The sequence below is a fragment of the Penicillium malachiteum genome (assembly GCF_028827825.1).
Source record: "Penicillium malachiteum strain IBT 17515 chromosome Unknown utg000005l:1.0-9002435.0:326005.0-9005861.0, whole genome shotgun sequence".
NCBI classification, from domain to species: Eukaryota; Fungi; Ascomycota; class Eurotiomycetes; order Eurotiales; family Aspergillaceae; genus Penicillium; species Penicillium malachiteum.
The window spans coordinates 8,129,077-8,150,146 of NW_026643099.1; the positions used below are offsets into that span (position 1 = coordinate 8,129,077).

Genomic DNA, 21,070 nt, shown 5'->3' on the forward strand with positions numbered 1-21,070 from the left:
CAAATTTCTCTGAGTTGAGATCAGCTCAATAGGCAACAATTGACACGCAGTAAGATTTCCCTTGCTCAGCTGAATCTTCCATGCGCGGAGAATGGCGGGGAACTGCGGACCGGTGGCTCAGAAGAGAAGTGGAGGCTATCTCGCGTCGAGTCGCGCGCGCCCCGGGGGCCAAATCCTTCGAGACACTAAGGAATCAAAATACACCTATGGATGCTGGGACCCGTGCGGGAGCTATTTCCATGCAGTAAGAATATGCAGGTGACGCATATCTCGTCCCATGTGGAGCTCGCAGCTGTTGACCCGCGGTGGCGGATTGAACTAAAGGCAGAATACATTCGTTCCAATAAATTTGCCCGAAATGACATTCATGTTTCGGCTCGATGAAACCCGCTCCGAATTTGGGGCCATCTCAAGGCTCATGGGTGCTCCATCATTATTGCTAAAGGTGCTTTTTCTGGGCAGATAATTATAAGGTCAAATCCCCAATGAAAGCCACGTTCTAACCATACCTATCTCTACATCTTTCAATCCAAACTTCATATTGAAAGACTCCATCAACATTAATTCAAAGAGTATCAGTCCAAAAAACTCCAGCATGGAACATATCCAAGAATCAGATAGCTCCATGCCCATTGCCATCGTTGGCATTGGAGGCAGGTTCCCGGGCGAAGCTACCAACCCCAGCCGACTGTGGGATATGGTCTCCAATGGTCGAAGTGCTTTGACTGAAGTTCCTAAGGACCGCTTTAACATTGATGCATTCTATCATCCCCATGCAGAGCGCCAGGGAACGATGAATGTGAGAGGAGGGCACTTTCTCAAGGATGATGTTGCCCTATTTGACGCCCCGTTTTTCTCAATCACAGCCAAGGAGGCACATGCTATGGACCCACAACAGAGGCTTGCTCTTGAGGTAGCATATGAGGCTCTTGAGAATGGTATCACTCGCGCTCTTACAATTCGATAGCAGATGAAATAAATACTGATATTTATTCAGGTGGAATGCGAATGGAAGATGTTCTCGGATCCTCCATGGCTTGTTACATGGCTTCTTTTACCCGAGATTATGCTACACTCCGTGGACATGATGCGGAAGATATCCCGTGAGATGCTATCAAATTGAATTAAAATACACCTTTGCTAACACTTGTCTTTTGATAGGATGTACGAAGGCACTGGAAACGGCTCCGCCATGATTTCCAACAGGATATCCTGGTTTTTTGACCTCAAAGGCCCCAGTTTGAGCTTAGACACTGCTTGCTCCTCCTCTTTAGTGGCACTGCATCTGGCGTGTCAAAGCATCCGAACTGGTGAAACAAAATGCGTAAGTGACCTTGTACCCGACAGGGAATCCCATGAATCAATTATCATGCTGATTAAATTAGGCCATGGTCGGAGGCACAAATTTGATTCTGATGCCTGAGATGCAAACGGCTATGACATCCTTACATTTTCTGAGCCCAGATAGCAAGTCTCAGTCTTTCGATCACAAGGCCAATGGATACGCCCGAGGCGAAGGAGCCGCGGTTGTTCTTGTGAAGCCTCTTGCCGATGCTATCAAGGACGGGAACACTATCCGAGCTGTGATCAGAGGCACTGGTGTGAATCAAGATGGAAAAACACCAGGTACTCTTAATTATGCCAATCCTTATCAAAATCAAACAAGTTGGGTTTACTCACTGTTATTTAGGAATCACCCTGCCCTCCGCCCAGGCACAAGAGGACCTCATCAGATCCACATACGCAGCGGCCGGTCTGTCTTTTGACCAAACCGGATATTTTGAGGCACACGGAACAGGTAAGCTCGAAAAACGGTAAGAAAAGATTGACTCGGATCTTCTCACAAAATATTGCCATCAGGTACACCATCTGGTGATCCACTCGAATGTGCGGCAATTGGGGCCACTATTGGGGCCAGTCGTTCCAAAGATAGCCCGCTTCTTGTTGGATCTATCAAAACAAACATTGGGCACATGGAGGGTGCCAGTGGTCTGGCTGGTCTCATTAAGGCTGTATATGTCCTAGAGAAGGGACTTATTCCTCCCAACTTGTGGTTTGAGAAAGCCAATCATCGAATTCCACTGGTTAAATGGGGTCTAGAGGTTAGTAGACATCTCTTCTATATCTTTGAAGGATGCGGGGTCCATTCACTTTTTGGAATCAAGATGCACTAACATACATATAAACAATATTAGGTTCCCACAGAGCTTCAGCCATGGCCCACAACAGGTTTGCGCCGAGCAAGCGTCAATTCATTTGGATATGGTGGCACCAACGCGCACTGTGTACTAGACGACGCCTACCACTACCTGACATCTCGTTCCCTGGACGGATTCCATGTTACGACTGAACTACCCGGCGTTGTAGATAAAGGCGACAGCGCGAGCTTTGATGGCCTGAGTGGTAGCGCGAGCACTGCCTCTTCCGTGAAAGAAAATGAGCAATTGACACCAGGATCAGAGCATGAGGGCTTCGAATTAGAACTTTCACCTTCCGCGACAATCCCTAAGTTACTAATGTGGACATCTCATGAGCAGGCTGGAATTGATCGGACTGCAACACAATTGCAGGAATATCTATCCAATCAAGATGAATTAAGCTCTACCCTTCTCACCAATCTTGCCTACACCCTTTCCATGGGTCGCAGTCGCTTCCCCTGGAAGGCCTACACGGTAGCGTCGACTGCAGCGGAACTTCCATCATCATTGACCAGCACTTCTTACTCGAAGCCGCTGAGGTCCTCTCAACCTCCCGTATTGTGCTTTGTATTCACGGGTCAAGGTGCACAGTGGTTTCAGATGGGTTCCGAGCTTCTAGCGTATCGACGCTTTGAAGAAAGTATCATGGATGCAACAAAATATTTGAAGGAACTTGGAAGCGAATGGGATCTCTTTGGTATGTATCTTCAAAGGCAATCGAGCAGCTTGATGGAATATTCAAAATAAGAATGCGTACTGACTGGTACTTTAGCTGAGCTCACCTCGCCAAAGGAGGGTTTCAGATTGAACGAATCTGCGGTCAGTCAGCCAGCCTGTACGGCGTTGCAAATTGCGCTTGTTGATCTACTACGGGAATGGAATATCACACCCTCTGTAGTGGTTGGTCATTCAAGTGGAGAAATCGCGGTAAGGACCCAACTTATAGCTCGCTTCATCAAGTGATACTAATCATGATTTCAATAGGCCGCATACGCGAAAGGTGCTATCTCACGTTCCCAAGCGTGGAGTATCGCTTACCATCGAGGCCGCCTGTCAAGCACTCTCACTCAGGAGGGAGCTATGCTTGCTGTTGGCCTAGGAGAGGATGAAGTGCTTCCCTTCATTGCACAGGTACCACAGGGCAGCGGTGAAGCCGTCGTTGCCTGTATCAACAGTCCCTCCAGCGTCACCTTGTCTGGGGACATAACAGCGATAGCCCATATTCAAGACCTCTTAGACGCCGAGAAAATCTTCAATAGGAGACTTGCCGTCAAGACAGCATACCACTCTCCACACATGAAAGACTTGGAAGAGGCTTACCTCGAGGCGCTTGCCGATATTCATCCGGAGGGTCTTTCTAGCCAGCCAGTCGCCACGATGTTCTCTTCCGTCACTGGTGGAATTGTTGACAACGAAACTCTTGCGAACGCTGATTATTGGAAATCCAACATGGTCAATCCAGTGAGATTCAGTCAAGCTATGCAAAAGGTGCTCGAGTTCAATCTGAGCAAGCGGCGCACGGCCGGAAAAGCTCAGTTCGTGAATGTTCTTGTGGAAATAGGACCTCATTCCGCACTTCAAGGCCCGCTTAAGCAGATTTTGGATGCGAACAGAGACACATTGAAGCGAGAAGTCGCTTATACGTCCGTACTAGTTCGGAATAACAATGCTGTTCGAACCTGTCTCGACGCGGTAGGAAAGCTAGCTCAGCGGAACTGTCCTGTTGATCTTATCAAAGTGAACCAGGAGATGACAAAACCCGACGCGAATGTTCATATGCTGATAGATCTGCCACCATTTTCGTGGAATCATTCTACACGATATTGGTATGAGTCGGCACTCTCAGCAGCTTTTCGACACCGTAAGTTGCCACGTTTCGATCTTGTGGGAGTGCGCACCGAGCATTCCACCGATACTGAGCCTTGCTGGGCAAATTACTTGCGAGTTTCAGAAGCACCATGGATTGAGCATCACAAAGTCCAAGGCACAATTTTGTATCCTCTCTCAGGAATGATGGTCATGGCGATCGAGGCTGCGCGCCAAATTGCGGACGAGTGTAAAGAAATTGACGGATTCCAGATCCGGGACGTCTCTGTCGGAAAGGCAATGGTGCTTGCGGCGGATACTCCCACTGAGACTAAAATTCAATTTAGACCGCGAAGGTCTGGAACTCGATTGCCTGATGCCTCCTGGAATGAGTTTACCATCTCGTGCAGGAGTCGCCAGGGTGTCTGGACGCAGCACTGCACAGGTCTTATCGCTGTCAAATACGTATCGGAGCATAATCGGATTTTCCACAACGAAGATGCATCTCTGGCGCTTCAGCATCGTGAAGAATACAAGAGGCTATACAACGCAGGCTTCAAACCTGATGACCCACGTCAAGTCTACGCTGCCGTAAGTGACAACATTGTTTTCCAGATCTTTCTAAACTGACATCTTCAATAGCTAGCCGAACTTGGTCTTCAGTGGGGACCGACTTTCACCGGGCTAGTTCACATTAGCTCAGGTGATTATGAGGCGCACTGTGAGCTTGAGGTGCCTGAAACCAGAAAGTTCATGCCAGAAGGCTTTGAGTACCCACATGTTATTCATCCCGCGACGTTGGATAACTTCATCCAGATGGTGATTCCGGCTTGCACACTCGCTGGTGTTCAGCTAGAGAAGGCCAAGATTCCAAGGTTCATTGAGAGTCTCTACATCTCGAACAAGATCAGCTCCACGCCTGGCACCAGGTTTTATGGTTATTCCAAATCTAAGCCTTACGGCTTCAATGAGTCCGTGGGAACCATTGTTGCATCTGACGAGACTTGGGAGAAGCCACTGGTCATGATCGAGGGTTGCAGAATCATTTCTCTAGAGAATATGACGGATGATCTTTCCTCGAGCTCTGGTTCCAGCAAACAGTCGCTACGAAAGTTAGGCTCTCATCCTGAATGGGACCTTGACATCGAGCAACTGGGTACGAACGAGGCTCAAAAGTTCCTGGCTCCATACGGCGCAATCATCCCCGATGTCGACATCGATATGATTCGCGATTTGGAACTTGCTTCGTTCATACTTTGCAAGCGGACCATTCGTGAATTCTCTGCATTGGATGCTGAAAGTTTCTCTCCTCATCACCGACTCTTTTACGAGTACATGATGCATAGGTATCAACTTGGCCAGCAGGGCTTACTGGATTGCCAAAGACCCGAAACGGACGGATTTGAGTGGCTCAACACAACCGAAGAATTTGATGACGATGTTCTTGAGCGAGTTTCTGAGGCATCTATTGATGGTAAACTACTTTGTCACCAGGGCGCTCACTTTCCCGAGATCTTGCGTGGAGAGCTGGAGCCTCTTCAGGTGTTGATGCAGGACAACTTGCTGACACAGTACTATCGTAATGCGCTGGGTACCAACAAATGGAACCCGATCATTGCCAAGTATATGCAGATGAAGTCTCATAAGAAGCCTTTGAGGATCTTCGAAGTTGGTGCAGGCACAGGAGGAACAACTAGTGTGGTTTTGTCGGCACTCGGTCAGCGAGAAGAGGCAGGTTCCAGACTGGAACGATACACCTTCACCGATATTAGTGGTGGGTTTTTCAGTGCAGCAGCCACTGACTTTGACGAGTGGGCTCCATTTTTGGAGTACAAAATCGTGGATATTGAGAAGGACCCTGTACAGCAAGGCGTCGCGACCGGCACTTATGACATTGTCATTGCGAACAATGTCCTGCACGCCACAAGATCGATCAGCGCCACTTTGGCTCATTGTCGGGAAATGTTGCGACCGTGAGTGCATTTTCTGTTGATTTTTAGTTGTTTCATTATTGACTAGATGATACAGGGGCGGCGTCTTGCTACTCGGCGAGCTTACCACGTCCTTGGCCCGAGTGCCCATGATTTTCGGAACACTTTCTGGATGGTGGAATGGTATTGTTCAACTGTCCATTCATAATCTTGAAGAAATCTGCTAATTAGTCTTAGGTGAGAATGACGGCCGCAAATGGGGCCCAAGACTTACTGAAACGCAATGGGATACGCAACTTCGCGAGCATGACTTCAGTGGACTGGACCTGTGTTTCCGCGACCATAGCACCGATGATTACTCCATCTCACTTATGATGTCGACGGCAAGCCCTCAGCCGATTGCCAAAATTCGCGATGAAATTGCACTAGTAGTCCCTTGCAGCGCAAGTGCGTCAGTGGGCGCCGTCGCCTCCAAAATAGCCGCTAGGCTGTCATCGGAAGTGTCCAGTGTCAAAATCATTACACTTTGCAAGGCTTCGACTGCTGACCTCTCTAATACAACATCGATCGCAATCCTGGAGGCCGAGACTCCATTCCTCCAAGACGTGGATGCGACCAGTTTCGCAGAAGTGAAATATGTTTTGCTGACTTCCAAGAAGACACTCTGGATCACACGTGGAGGCGCAATGGACAGCTCACAGCCTGGAGCCAACCTCATTGCTGGTCTCAGTCGAACAATCCGAGCTGAAATCCCAAGCTTCCAGCTCATCACGCTTGATCTTGATCCTGAGTCCTCGATTGATGCCGATGAAAATGTAACATCCATCCAGCAAACGCTGCATTCTACAGCTGAGGTGGAATCCGTTGATCGTCCGGACTGGGAATATGCTGTTCGTGAGGGGCGCATCCATTCTCTTCGATTGACTCCAAACAAGACCTTGAACGCGATTTTCGAAGCCAGCAAAACGGATCAACCGGCAGAATTGCTTCCATTCCACCAACCCGGCCGGGCTCTTGCCCTCGCCATAAAGACGCCAGGCATGCTAGACACGTTCCAGTTTGTCGATGACGATGAGTACGTCAAGCCTCTTACCGACGGGGAGGTTGAAATCGAAGTCAAGGCGGTCGGCATGAACTTTCACGATGTCATGATCTCGATGGGCCAGATTGCCGATACAGACCTTGGTGTAGAGTGTAGTGGTATAGTCACTCGCGTTGGGAATGCTGTTACCAAGTACAGGCCCGGTGACAGGGTCATTACATTCCGACTCGGCTGTTTCAGGACATTTTTGCGCAATCCCGAAGAGATGTTTGAGTTGGTACCAGACTCACTTTCTTTTGAAGAGGCAGCGTCGATTCCTTGTGTCTATTCCACCGTGTATTACTCACTGTTCTATGTCGCTCGATTAGCCCGCGATGAGACAGTATTGATACACGCTGCAGCAGGTGGTCTCGGTCAGGCCGCGATTATCTTGTCGCAGCATATTGGCGCAGAGATCTTTGTCACGGTATCTTCTGACACCAAGAAGCAATTCTTGATGGAGACATACGGTATCCCAGAAGACCACATCTTTAACAGCAGAGATTACAGCTTTGCTGCAGGCATCAAGCGCATGACCAAGCAGAAGGGAGTTGACGTTGTTCTCAACTCTTTGGCAGGAGAAGCGCTACGTCAGACATGGCTCTGCGTCGCGCCTTTTGGACGATTCATCGAACTCGGCAAGAGAGACATCGGTAAGATTAAAATAATCACCTCGAACTTTGTCGAAGCGGCTAACACTTTTCTGCACAGTCGGAAACACTGGCATAGATATGAGTCCATTCATGGACAACATCATATTTGCTGGAGTAAACATGCTCTCAGTGTATCGAGACAACATTCCTCTGTTCAGTCGCATCATGAGCGATGTGATGAATGCTTTAGAGCAAGGAATCATCCGGCCTGTGCAGCCTTTGAAAATAATGGATTATAGCCGAATTGAGGAAGCGTTCCGAACCATGCAATCAGGAAAGCATATTGGCAAGATGGTTCTCACAGCTGGTCCTGACAATCTGGTGCCGGTATGTGAAAGATTTTCTGCCCAAGGTCTCAGAGAGCGTGGAATGCTAACCTGAATTCTAGATTGTGCCAGCGAAGATGAAAGCTTACTCATTCACACAACCTGGAACTTATTTGATTCCTGGTGGCCTCGGAGGTCTCGGTCGCTCCATCGCTTCCTGGATGTCTAAGCAAGGCGCAAAACATCTTGTCTTCACAAGTCGTTCGGGAGCGACAAAACCGGAAGCCAAAAGCCTGATTGATGAACTGCAAGGCCAAGGTGTAAACACACTCGCATTTGCTTGTGACATTAGTGATGCTAAAGAGTTTCGAGATGTTCTCGATGCCGTGGAGGCCAATGACTTCCCTCCAATCAAGGGAGTGATTAACTGTGCGATGCAACTTCAGGTAGGGCGAGCAATCGGAAGGACCCTCCAGCCTAAATTCGTCTAATCAATATGTATAGGACGTGTTGTTCGAGAATATGACCTTGGAAGACTTCAACGCAGCCATCCGGCCTAAAGTTCTCACTACGAAGAACCTTCATGAAATGTGCCCGAAGGACATGGATTTTTTCGTATGCCTTTCATCGACTGGAGGCATTGTTGGTTCTCGGGGACAAGGCAATTACAATGCTGGTAGGTTTTCCTTGCGAAGATATGACGACCGTCGTATATTTATCTAGAAATGAAAGAAACGATTACTGACTACTGCCTGCAGGAAACACATACCAGGATGCGATGGCTCATCACCGCCGAGCTCAGGGATATCCGGCAACGAGCATCAACCTGGGAGTTGTACTTGGAGTTGGTATCACAGCCCAGCGTGGTGAGATCCTGTCATATCTCAAAACAGGCGCGATGATCGGAATCCACGAGCAAGAAGTCCTGGCCGTAATCCAAGCCGCCATATCCGGACAGATGCCAGCTCAAGTTGTCGTTGGACTTGCTACTGGAGGGCACTTGGAGAAGAACGGACACGATGATCCATTCTGGTTCAGCGAGGCACGCTTTGGTCCACTCCGAATCTTTGACACCCAGGAGTTGCAAGCACAGTCTGGAGGCAGCGGTGGTGACTCTGCTGCTGACCTTGAGGCTGCTCTTCGAGAGGCTACAACGATGGCCGATGCAGCAGATGCTGTTTGTGTTGCACTCGTACGCAAATTGGCTAAAGCTATGATGATGGAATTGGAGGACTTGGATCCTAGCCGACCGGCAAACTCCTATGGCGTTGACAGTCTTGTTGCCGTCGAGATCCGGGCCTGGGTTTTTAAGGAGGTCAAGAGTGACGTCTCGGTCTTTGATATCTTGAGCAACAAGCCGCTAGCATTGCTTGCCGGCGCGATCGCTGCCAAGTCGACCTTATTGTCTCCTTCAATCAAGGACACTGAGGGCTACATGTAGAATAGGCCATTTGTTGTTAGTGCAGAATTCTCTACTGAGATAGGATTATTGAGTCAGAAATGTGAGAAATTGACAATTTGTGGATTGAACTGTAAATTGCACAACTTGACATTCCCTGGACGCGTCTTGGGTAGACCTTTGCAAATGGGTCGGGATCCCGTCCCACTGCAAGCGGGATATCCTGGGACTTCCTGGGATTTTGCGGGACGGGATGCGGGACAAAGATTTTGCTGCGGCCCATTTGCAATACTAAGGAGATCGGATAAAATTGTCACCGGTTCCGGTCTAGGGTTGTTGTTAAATGGACACCCCTTGCACAAATTAGGCTTAGCACATTCAGTAGCCTTCGTATCTCCATCCCATATCCACCTGTTCCTGAGTGACACCTCCCTTCATTGCCCTCCTTACTTGGGATTCATCGCCGTAGAGCTTCTTGTTCTCGTTTAAAATAGACCACTTATATACCGTTATGGTGAACATAAAGGCCACGACGACACCGATGCCTGTATATAGTCAATTATTACTCACCGGCAGTTTCAACGGGACAAATGTTCACTTACACATCCCAAACCCGGGATAGAACCTGGGCCCTTCTGTCCAGAGATAGCTACCCCAAACGTTTGATGTTCCACCGATAGCATTGAGAAGAGCAACGCCTGCAGCTCGCTTAGGATATGGCCTAGCCATGTGGAGGTTGAGGGTCTTGTAGATAGGGATTTGTGGTCCGACTAGAATTAAATCTGTTAACAAATAAATCCAGCGGGTAGAAAGCAAAACAGGCGCCTTACTGGTTGCGCTGGGGAACAGCATGATGGCGAAGTATCGAGCGCCGAGGTTGGTAGTCGCTAAAGAAACCACAAACCCAACAACTCCGAGTGTCAGTGACAGGATTATAGGCCAATATAGAGCCCCGGTGCGCTGCGGTTGAGTTAGATGGGGATTTTTGAATCTTCAGTTGAACAGCTTACGTCGCTCCACCAGCTGAGGAAGTAGAAGTAGAAACAGGCAAACACTATTGTCCGTTAGTCGACACTATTCCAGACAAAAAAGACTCGGATGGATGTAGGCATACGGTAGGGCGGGGCAGTCAAGACAAGAGTCATAGTTTCATCATATCCCAGTGTGTCCACGATTGTAGGAAGAAAGTTGAGGGCCGAGTTCAAGGCTTGGGATAGGATCACACAGAATACCAGTACCCAAATCTAGAGTTATCAGGGGACCAAGAACCTGGAATGAGGACGAATCGAGTTTTTACCTTGATATCAGTGAGAGCGAGGAAGAAACCATGTAAAGTGCTGACCTCTTCATGGGCTTCTCCCACGCCACTCTCTTGCTCAATACGCCAAACAGCAAGGTCACGTTCGATTGGTTTGAGTAGACGGGCATTATGCGGATATTCGGGCTGATATAGTCAGCTTGAACCAGTATCAACTATCATGGATCCATCTTACCATGAAGAAACAAGATATTAGCCCAATACCAACCGTTGCTACGCCCTCACTTCGGAAAACTTAGCCAAGTCATAATATTATGCAAATTTTGGCGACTTACACAATGAACAAGTAGCGCCATCCTTGGATACCATGTACACCATTCAGCTTTAGGACTCCTGCTGCAATGAGTCCACCGAACGCACTTCCCAACTGTTGACCAATGTACAGGGCCGCGAGTCGTTTCCCAAGCTCCTGCTTAGTGTACCATGCAGACAAGTAATAAATCACACCTATTCGATATGAGAAGCTATCATATCGGGGTGGATACTGACATACCAGGAAAGAAAACAGCTTCGATGACTCCAAGAACAATGCGAACACCAAGTAGACCACCATAGGACTGGGCGGCTCCTGTACAGGAGGATATAATGCCCCAGATAACGACGGCGACACAGATATCTACACTCATGTCAGTGAAGTACAATTTCATCAGCAAGTGTGGGTTTTTACATAGCCCAGGTCGAGTGATCTTGGTCATGATCATGTTTGACGGAATCTGGAAAGGGATGTATCCCACTGTCTCCAATATGAGCCATCGCTTTTTAGAAAGGGATCATAGCTCACAGACCATATAGGATAGATATAGCCGTTGAAAACTGGTCGGCATTCATGTTCAAATCTCCCATGATATTCTGCAATTTTGCCGACGACAAATTCTGTCGGTCAATATCTGACTTTGTGAGCGCTTTAAATCATCATGCATCTTCATAAGCGCAGCTCACAGTTAAGGATGTAAAGGACCATAATAATAGGGCTATGATGATCAGCATTTGTTACCCTTATCTACTATCACTGCTCACATACAGTACGACGCAATCGATCTTCCTAACGACTCGTCTCTCAATTTGATTCCTTTCCTCGGTAGTCAAACCACGGAGACTGTCAGGCATAACCGCAATGGCATGATCTTCGGCTTTCAATACCGATTCATCATGCTCAGTTGTCACTTTTGTATGGTTGACTATGGCGAGATCGATAAGAGATCCCGCAGGCTGGTGAGTAGAAGACATTTCGGTCAACGCTTAGTTGAGAGAAGCACAACACAACAGTAATAATAGTAGTGGTGGTGGTAGTAGTAGTACTATCTTGCAGAAAAGAGCAAACATATGTATCATAAATCCGAGTCTTTCCCAAATCTGCCCAGGTGGAGTCCTGGGCAGTTTTAAAAAGCATATAGCTAGGAAACATTTGCTTATGATTTGACTGCATTCTGCATTGAACTTGAACGGAAGTGGATATGTTTGTGAATGGTTCCTTTAATCCAATAATCCCACAAACAAACAAGCTCCACATTCATCCTTCCTGGAAGTCTAACACAAAAGGAATTTACCGAGAAGCCGGTGGAAAGTACATCAAAGTCGGGGTCTACTCTACGTACTAGCAAGGACTACCCCGCAAAGCTTAGTGTGGGGGTATCCACACAGTACGCCGGCGGTTCAAGTTCGGATATGCTTCCGCAAATATACTGTAGTACATCGCGGAAACATTTCATTTTTTTCCGACACAGAGCATCGGATTAGCTGGTTTAACGTTCAGCAAGCTTGAAATCTTCTTAGTGCCTCCTCATCAATGGTAACACCCAACCCAGGACCCTGCGGCACCCCCACGTATCCTTCCACGAGCTGAAATTTCTCAACCAGCAACTCATCCCGCAAGCTATTATGCGTGCGATCAAACTCCACCATGGGCTCATTTCTCAATGGAATCGGACTAGCCGTATGAGGCATGGGAGGAATAATAGCTAACGCCTGCAGCGCTGCAGCGAGTGCAATTCCAGACCCCCACACGTGGGGTATGACCAGGATGCCATGGGTATTTGCTAGAGCCAGGATCTGAGAGAAGGCTGTGAAACCCCCACACACTGTTAAATCCGGTTGAGCGATATCCACGCATCCTTCGCTGAATAAATCTCGAAATCCGTAGCGGGTGAACTCGGCTTCGCCGCCCGCAACTGGGATTGGGTTCTCGGTACGAACTCGATGATATCCTGCTCGGTCTTCGGGGATAACTGGTTCCTCGAAGAAGCGGATATCGTATTTTTCAATCAGTTTCCCCATTTGAATTGCTGTTGCGGCGGTATATGCGTGATTTGCATCTACCATAATAGCAATATTAGGTCCAACTGTCTCGCGGATAACGCGCAGGCGTTCAGCGTCGGCATGAATGTCAAGGAGTCCAATTTTGACTTTCAGCGCATCAAAGCCGGACTCGCGGTATCGGGATGCCTCAAGCTTGAGGTTCTCGAGTACCTGTGGTAGATCATCGTATTTTTCGGGATAGTAGCATCCTGTCGCGTAGGCTTTGACTCGGTTACGGAATGCACCGCCGAGCATCTTAGACACGGGAAGTCCGACGGCCTTGCCACTGATATCCCATAAAGCTATGTCAATAGCACTAATAGCCTCGACATAGGTGCCCTTTTGGCCAAAGTCCCTTGAGAAAGAGTAGAGTTGCTCCCAGATCACGACTGGCTCGGTTGGATCCCGGCCAATAAGTTTTGGTGCCAGCACATGGTCAATCACGGCTGCGACTGGTTCAGGGGGTCCATATTGACCGCCTTCTCCCCATCCTACAAGACCGGTATCGGTTTCTATTCTCACCAGGAATGAATTGCGCTCTGGGAAGCGAGCCTGAGAGGAGTAGAAGACCTTATCGCCGAGCGGGATGCGAAGAATGTGGGAAGTGATTGAAATGATCTTCATTTTGTGATTGTGGCCGAATTCCTCCTTGTAGTCGATACAGTAAATGTTCTATTTCATCAAAATCATTTGCATGTTTTTATATATGATTATAGACAATGGGATTCCGAAACGGATCGTGGGTATAGTGGATTTTGACGTGGGGTGTTCCGAGTCGGCCCCTCCTTCAAGTTCGGCTTGCAATCCTTCGTTAGGAACTCATTGATAGGATGAAGTGGGGTGCTATGTTACCCAACAAGCTGGGCAAGAATGAGAAACCCGGTGGGTTGGTTTCCCTATCGATCATGAGTGGTAGTCGTCTCTTCTTCGAGCGCCGGAGTATATCATTTCCCTCGGCCGGCCGGGGTGAGAGCTGTACTTGCTGGTACTGCGACACTGACAACATTCAGTGACATGACGAGTGCAACGGGGTCATCTTGGTGGTTGTGAAACTTGATGTGTGTCGAAGTGACAAGAACAGGAAGTTTGAGTTGAAACTTCCAAGCTGGTGCCTGATTTAAGTTTCAAAGGACAACTGGACGGTCTTTGCATATTTATTTGATCGGTTCCGATGTGGTTGTTGCCTCGGACCTCCAAGTTGTACACACAAATCAGCACATAGTTCACAATATTCACATATGCATGTTCACCTTGGTATGCGTTCATCTGGCTGAAGCTTGAAACAGTTTTTTGTGTAATTTTACCTATGGTAGTATCACCCTAAACTGTACAAAATGACTGGACACTTGCTATTGTATCATGTATGAAAACTTTGAGTGGGCCCGGGCGTGAGGCTATCCGCGTATGAGGTAAGCAAGGGACTCACCACCGTAAATTGACCATCACCAAGAAGATATCAACATTAAGTCGAAGAATATGGAGTCATACGGCCCCATAGCTTATGGTTTGATCCAAATATTAAGAAACGGTCTGTCCGAGTTGACCTGGACCTTAGTTTTGGCGGTCTGCCTCTCTTCCTGCATCGTCACGCGTGTGATTACGGGCCTTGCAAGCGGACACCGAAAATCAAATCCAGGAGAGATACGCTCAGGAAGACAAACTCCCTACTGGTTTCCCTGGATAGGACTTGGCTTTGAAATTCTCTGGGATCATGTTGGTCTTTTCAAATCATTACGGTACCGTGCCAAACCCCATTTCTATTTTTAGCAATGCTAATCCTAGGAGGAGAGAGAAGATGGGTGAGCCCGTGTTTGGGGTTTTCTTGCGAGGACAGACCTACACTACAGTGGTGTCGCCGTCCATGATTCAGACAGTTCTCACTTCGCAAATTACGCGTAGCGTGTCAATTTTTGACCAGGTCATGCAGAATGTATTCGGCGATCGGAGCCTAGTACTTAGTCTGCGCGCAAATCAAAACCAGCAAGTTTCTGATGATGTTATGAAAGGCATGATCCAGGATAAATTTTTTCGCGGTACATCAGAAGCTATCACTAAGGTGCTCCAGTTCAATGTCCCAAATCTGGTGAGCTTCTCGCGAAGTCCCGTGGATCAACTCCCTTGGGAGCGCGACAGTTCCGTCGTCTTGTCGGAGCAAGACCAGTCAGCTTGTGAGGCAGATCTCGTTGCACTTTTGCAGAACTTTATCGGCCACCATATGACCGTCGCTCTAATGGGCGAGTCCTTTATGGAGTCATTCCCGAGTGTACTCCCTCAGCTGTCGACTTTCGACGATGGGTTCGTCTCATTGTTCATAGGATCCCCGAGATGGATTCCCTCCCCCTTGGCCTCGGCGGGACGAGCGGCACGGGAAAATCTCATTCATATCTTCTCAATCTTTTACCGTGCCTTCTGCGCATGCGAAGACGGCATCGACCCAGGCATTGAGCTTCGTGATCTTGATGATGTGTCAGAGTTGGTCAAGGAGCGAATGCGGGCCTTCCGGAAATTAGAACTTTCACCACGGGCCAGTGGTGCTGCAATCCTATCCCTTTACTGGGAGTCGATGGAGTACATTATCAAAATGACATTTTGGACCTTGATTCACGTCGTTAGTGATGCGGAGCTAGTCAAGGAGATTCGCGAAGAAATGAAACCATACGCGGAGGCAACTCGACGCAGTCGCAAGGAGACTGGGTTCCCATTTGAAGAGCCTCCGAACATCAAACTTGATATGGAAAAGCTCGAGGAATCATGTCCACTTCTGAACGCGTGCTACTACGAAGCGATCCGTCTGCATTCTGCAGGAATATCGTACCGGGAATTAGAATCTGGTCTGACTCTCGTGGAGTCAAAGGAGGAAGCTATGGAGCCTCACACGTACAAGATCTCCAAGGGAAATAAAGTTATTATGCCCCATGGTGTCTTTCAAAACGATGCAGATCGCTTTTCCAACCCAGATCAGTACGATCCATTGCGCTTCATCACTACAGATGCTTCATCTGGCACCAAGAAGGTCAACCCGGAAATCCTTGGACCTACTGCAGAGGGATTGTACGGTCCTAAGAGCAACAAGTTCACCCACCAGACTATCCTGGCTTTTACTGCTTCGATCATTTCGATGTGGGAGATTTCCTCAGTCAATGATAAGGAGCTTCTGATACCACGTCACAGGAAGACCTGGGGAACATTCCGGCCTGCGTATGATGTTAAAGTGCGCATCAAATCACGAGTCTGAAAATTATTTTGTTGGAAGTTCATTAGCTCAGCCAATGTCAATTTTGCTGCATCATCTGGAAAAGCGGCTTTGCTCCCTTATCACTATCCTGTAGATATTCTCTCAAAAATTAATCTTACTGAAGTTGACTCAAGAGGTGAGACGCCAGTATAAGGCCCAAGTCCGCTGTGAATTGTAAATGGTTCCCGGCGCCCGGCATCCGTACCGCGTCAGTATGCTTTTTTCGCCTAGAACACAGCCTGCAGCTCATTTCCTTGATAATAAGACCGAGATCGCCCTGGATTGCCGTGCTGTGCTGACTTGTTCGTCAAAACTTGAAAGTCAAAAGCCACGACATCACCAGGTTAAAGTAGCCACCTGATTCGTCCATACCTCATCCCTTACGCTTCCAGTTCAGGCTTCAATTCTTTTTCAAATCACCATCTCGCTCCCATTGCTAGCCTTTTGCTTATTACTATCTTGGATGATCATCACAAGATGAGAAGGAAGGACTCGTGGCCTATGGCTCCACCATTTATGGTGTCCGCTCCAGGAAAAGTCATTGTTTTTGGAGAGCACGCTGCTGTCTATAACCAGCCAGCTATTGCCGCTGCGATATCTCTATGATCATATTTACTCGTTACCACACTATCCAAATCCAAACGCACGGTTCGACTTAACTTCAAAGACATTGGCTTAGATCATACGTGGACGCTCAGCGAACTTCCATGGGATGCTTTTCAAGTACCTTGCAAGAAGAAGTCCTATCACTCCACCGTCAATTATCTAGACGAGGAACTTCTCGATTCCATCTTGCCGCATGTCGAAGTTGTATCCCTGGATCTGCCTGACGAGCAGCGAAAAATCCATATAAAATCTGCCACTGCGTTCCTCTATCTCTTTCTTTCCCTGGGCTCTGAAAATTGCCCTGGTTTCGTTTATACTCTGCGATCCACCATTCCAACCGGGGCTGGCCTAGGCAGCAGTGCAAGCGTTTGCATCTGTCTAAGTGCTGCTATGCTGCTCCAAACCCATAGCCTCGCCGGACCTTATCCTCACCAGCCATGCGAGGAGGCAATGTTACAGGTAGAGCGCATCAACCAGTGGGCATTTGTGGGCGAGATGTGCATACACGGGAGTCTAAGCGGAGTTGATAACACAGTTTCTTCACGTGGAGCAGCGGTGGTTTTTAAAAAGAATGAAGAAGGCCCTGCTTCCGTTACTCCTCTTACTGGGTTTCCGAAGCTGCCGCTTCTTGTTGACACACAACAATCGCGCTCAACATCTGTACAGCTTCAAAAGGTCATTACCATGAGAGATCACCATCCAAGACTTACAGAAATTCTGCTTGATGGTATTGGTCAAATTAGTGCTGCGGCCCTGGAGATTATTTCTCCTCCATACCCCACTGATCACTACCAAGCTGAAGTCATCAGGGCATTGGGACCCTTAATCCGGGTGAACCATGGGCTGCTTGTCTCACTTGGGGTCTCCCATCCTCGCATTGAGCGTGTGTGCCAGCTTGTGGATCACGCCCAAATTGGCTGGACGAAGCTCACAGGTGCAGGGGATGGTGGGTGTGCTATAGCACTGTTCCAACCCGAGGCTCCGAGGGAGGAATTTGAGGATCTGGTCCAAACGCTTGCTACCGAAGCATTAAAAACCAATGAAATCGCTCTTGGCGCCGATGGTGTCGGTGTTCTCTGGCCAGCTATGTTTTATACTAATGGAGTGACCGGAAGGAAGTTTCAAGACATTGACCTCGAAAGATTCGAAAATGCTGTTGATGCCCAAGAAATCGAGCAATTGGTCGGTGTGAAGGCGACAGAATGTAGGGAAGGTTGGAGTTTTTGGAGGCACACGCTAGATTAGAAAATATGCAGTGTTTTTATATTCATTTTTGCCAGGACAGTGGTGTTGCTATTTGTACAGCTAGTAGGAGCATATCATACTAAGACATCGCTGCGTTCGCAAAGCCGAGATCGTCAACATGTAAAGCTTTCCTGTCCTTGTATAATACCCCCTGGACGCAATTGGGTAACTACGAGCAGCTTCTGGTGATTCAAATAGCATGTGCAGGTGTCTGCATAATGGTGGTCCCTAATTGCGTCCTCGGTAGTAGGTCGGTAGGCTACCGCTAGCATCTGCACCGACCAAGTGTTGAAAAGTCTGTGGCAGCCATATCTTTGCGATTTGAAGGGCGTTCACGTATTTCTATTTCGGAAAGTGCATGGTGCGAGAGCAGCGGCTGGATCAGGGTATTTGCGAACGGTCGGCATCGAGGAAGGACAGAGGAGTCGTCGTCACGCAGCGCGCAGAGAAAAAAAGCATTTCAGGGAACTAGGGGTCTGGAAATCAACATGATCGATCAATCTGTAGTCGTCAGGTGCTGGAGAAACTATGATGAAGACCTGGTCGCGACGATCGTCATGGATCGCGCGCCCGATGATATGATGAGTCAGCATCAGTTTCCCGATGCCCGGCATTAATTGATGAGTGCTCTCTTTGATTGTCAGTCAATTTGTCACATTTCATCATGTTATTTGCTCGGACAGCGACTCGGCGCTTTGCTGGGCTTCGGGCTTTCTCGACTGCTCGGATCTACCGGGCGGAGCTGTCCTACCAGGTCTACGGTCCCGAAAAGGAGGAGGCCGTTCGCGATCCCATTCTGTTCCTGCACGGTCTTTTCGGGTCCAAGCAGAACAATCGGAGCATCAGCAAGTACGTTAGTTTATGAAAAATAGTGAACTCTTACTAACAGCTGGCTGTAGAGCTTTGGCTCGTGACTTGAAATGCCAGATTTATACATTGGTATGTTGATGAGCCCTCTTCTGACTACGTATGAAAGCGGGTTGGAGATATTATGAACCTGTATACTTACCAGTCATATAGGACCTTCGCAACCATGGCCAGTCTTTCCATGCCCCAGAGCATAACTACACTGTGATGGCCGAAGATGTTGAAGAATTCATCGCGCAGCAGAAGCTAGACAAATGCGTTCTCATGGGCCATTCCATGTTAGTGCTTTCAACTCTTGTCCAATGACTAGCTGGACTTTCGAATACTGACATACCGAAGGGGTGCTAAAGCTGCCATGACTGTCGCTCTTCGTGTACCTGAAAAGGTCTCTGCGTTGATTCCCGTTGACAACGCACCAGTAAAGGCGGAGCTGAAAAGTGATTTTCATAAGTATGTCCGCGGTATGAAGGAGGTGGAAAAAGCACAAGTCACCAAGCAGTCAGAAGCAGACAAAATTCTTCAAGGTTATGAGGAGGTATGGAGCTAATTCCCTGCACGCTCAAACCCAGAGACTCATCGATAATCTAGGCGCTTCCTATCCGTCAGTTCCTGTTGACCAACCTTGTCCGTTCCGAGGATGAGAAGAAGACTCTCCAGTTCCGGGTGCCTCTCTCTGTGATTGGCGACTCACTCGATAACATGGCCGACTTCCCCTGGAACCCTGAGGATGGAATTCGGTACAATGGCCCCACCCTCATTGTTCGAGGTACCAAGTCGCCCTATGTCAGAGGTGCAGAGAGTGTTTCCAGCGCCAAGAAGTTTTTCCCCAATCTTGAAATCGCAGATGTTGAGGCGGGGCATTGGCTTATTTCTGAGAACCCAGAGGCTTTCCGACAAGGTAATACTTCAAATCCAATCCATCATTTATGTTGCGCGACATCACTAACATCCTGGTGCAGCGGTTGTAAAGTTCATGGAATCGTTATAATACTAGTATAGATATGAGGGATGTTGGTGTAAAATAGATGTCATATACGCATAGAAGATTTGGAATTCATGTTTAACTTGAATATTTTAACCAATTGATATCCTTTCGGTGTCAAATTCTACAGTTCTGTTGTTATACTTCCAAGGTTATCACTTGCCAAGTAGCGAATGCGCTTCGTCGGGCCCGGCCGCCTATCTTATCACCGGAGAATGCCGACATCTTCTCCACTACCCCAACATATCCCGCACGTTCTCAAGATCTTCCTGCTTCAAATTCCTACTTCTTTCCTTTCATTCATTGAAAACCGGGCTTAAGAAGTACAGGACAAGCATCAATACTCAACTCTTCAATACCAACAAGTCCTGTCCTCGGAGAAATACGCCACCATGGCACCAATCCTCACCTCCAACCCGACCCTCACACTCGTTCCGGAACCTCTTACCCCTACAAGCTTCGCTCCATTTGGCACAGCGATTTGCTCACCCATTCCACGAGATCTCAATGTTGCTCCTCAGCCCTCCAATCTTCCACCTTTCGAGCCCACACCAGTACTCGCGAACCAGAACTCCGCACTGAAGTACAGTCCCATCTCGCCAATGCTGGACCGCTACTCAAGTGGTCCAAGCGGCCAGGCGAGCTCAGCACGAATGACCATGTTCTGCTGCTTCCCACGCAAACTCCGAACAATTACTCAAGCTCAGAAACCTGACAGTGAAGTTTTTGACGTTCGAATCCTTGAGCGTCACCCATTCACCAATCAGACATTTATTCCCGTTGATCTCTCAAGTCATTCGAAGGTTGGAGATGGTGAGGAGGAACCTATATTTTTGGTTGTTGTTGCGCCTACATTGAAGGGGGCGGTCGCAACTGCCAAGAATGCTTCTGGGGAAACTATCACAATCCGGGACCCGCCCGACCTCAAAAATATAAAGGCGTTTATTGCGAAGGGTGGACAGGCTGTGACATATGGCGTTGGAACATGGCATGCGCCCATGGTGGTTCTGGGTCGCCGACGTGTGGATTTCGTAGTTGTGCAACATGTTAATGGTGTGGACGATGAGGATTGTCAAGAGGCCGCTTTTGGGGAGGGCATTGTGGTGAACCTGGGCGAAAGAGGACAATATGGCCGGAATATGAAGGCACCAGCCAAGCTGTGGTCTGCGAAGCTGTAGAGATACAGTT

The 21,070-nt window shown here is 48.3% G+C and overlaps 7 protein-coding genes across 7 annotated transcripts; 5 read left to right on the forward strand and 2 right to left on the reverse strand.

Moving 5' to 3' along the window:
• Positions 1–595: 595 nt before the first annotated feature.
• On the forward strand, positions 596–9,376 carry N7483_013023 (type I polyketide synthase; the record flags this gene model as incomplete). Its single annotated transcript, XM_057096450.1, has 16 exons — positions 596–938; positions 998–1,103; positions 1,162–1,324; positions 1,386–1,626; positions 1,691–1,798; positions 1,861–2,102; positions 2,196–2,895; positions 2,971–3,125; positions 3,183–4,595; positions 4,647–5,977; positions 6,033–6,118; positions 6,173–7,669; positions 7,728–7,996; positions 8,058–8,381; positions 8,440–8,611; positions 8,694–9,376. The coding sequence occupies 16 exons, from the start codon at positions 596–598 to the stop codon at positions 9,374–9,376; spliced, it is 7,833 nt and encodes a 2,610-aa protein (XP_056942421.1).
• A 336-nt stretch (positions 9,377–9,712) lies between these two features.
• On the reverse strand, positions 9,713–11,879 carry N7483_013024 (MFS transporter; the record flags this gene model as incomplete). Its single annotated transcript, XM_057096451.1, has 13 exons — positions 9,713–9,879; positions 9,937–10,104; positions 10,165–10,294; positions 10,345–10,388; positions 10,449–10,578; positions 10,632–10,778; positions 10,828–10,876; positions 10,928–11,099; positions 11,146–11,268; positions 11,320–11,385; positions 11,438–11,539; positions 11,592–11,623; positions 11,674–11,879. The coding sequence occupies 13 exons, from the start codon at positions 11,877–11,879 to the stop codon at positions 9,713–9,715; spliced, it is 1,536 nt and encodes a 511-aa protein (XP_056942422.1).
• A 522-nt stretch (positions 11,880–12,401) lies between these two features.
• On the reverse strand, positions 12,402–13,571 carry N7483_013025 (mandelate racemase/muconate lactonizing enzyme family protein; the record flags this gene model as incomplete). Its single annotated transcript, XM_057096452.1, has 1 exon — positions 12,402–13,571. One exon carries the CDS (start codon positions 13,569–13,571, stop codon positions 12,402–12,404), a length of 1,170 nt encoding a protein of 389 aa, XP_056942423.1.
• An 852-nt stretch (positions 13,572–14,423) lies between these two features.
• Positions 14,424–16,182, forward strand: N7483_013026 (uncharacterized protein; the record flags this gene model as incomplete). The annotated part of the gene is made up of 2 exons (XM_057096453.1): positions 14,424–14,683; positions 14,730–16,182. 2 exons carry the CDS (start codon positions 14,424–14,426, stop codon positions 16,180–16,182), a joined length of 1,713 nt encoding a protein of 570 aa, XP_056942424.1.
• A 996-nt stretch (positions 16,183–17,178) lies between these two features.
• N7483_013027 (uncharacterized protein) lies at positions 17,179–18,033 on the forward strand (the record flags this gene model as incomplete). The annotated part of the gene is made up of 1 exon (XM_057096454.1): positions 17,179–18,033. The coding sequence occupies one exon, from the start codon at positions 17,179–17,181 to the stop codon at positions 18,031–18,033; it is 855 nt and encodes a 284-aa protein (XP_056942425.1).
• A 664-nt stretch (positions 18,034–18,697) lies between these two features.
• Positions 18,698–19,888, forward strand: N7483_013028 (Alpha/beta hydrolase fold-1; the record flags this gene model as incomplete). The annotated part of the gene is made up of 6 exons (XM_057096455.1): positions 18,698–18,882; positions 18,933–18,972; positions 19,054–19,178; positions 19,240–19,435; positions 19,489–19,798; positions 19,860–19,888. 6 exons carry the CDS (start codon positions 18,698–18,700, stop codon positions 19,886–19,888), a joined length of 885 nt encoding a protein of 294 aa, XP_056942426.1.
• Positions 19,889–20,274: 386 nt separating this feature from the next.
• N7483_013029 (ureidoglycolate hydrolase) lies at positions 20,275–21,060 on the forward strand (the record flags this gene model as incomplete). Its single annotated transcript, XM_057096456.1, has 1 exon — positions 20,275–21,060. One exon carries the CDS (start codon positions 20,275–20,277, stop codon positions 21,058–21,060), a length of 786 nt encoding a protein of 261 aa, XP_056942427.1.
• Between the last annotated feature and the right edge of the window lie 10 nt (positions 21,061–21,070).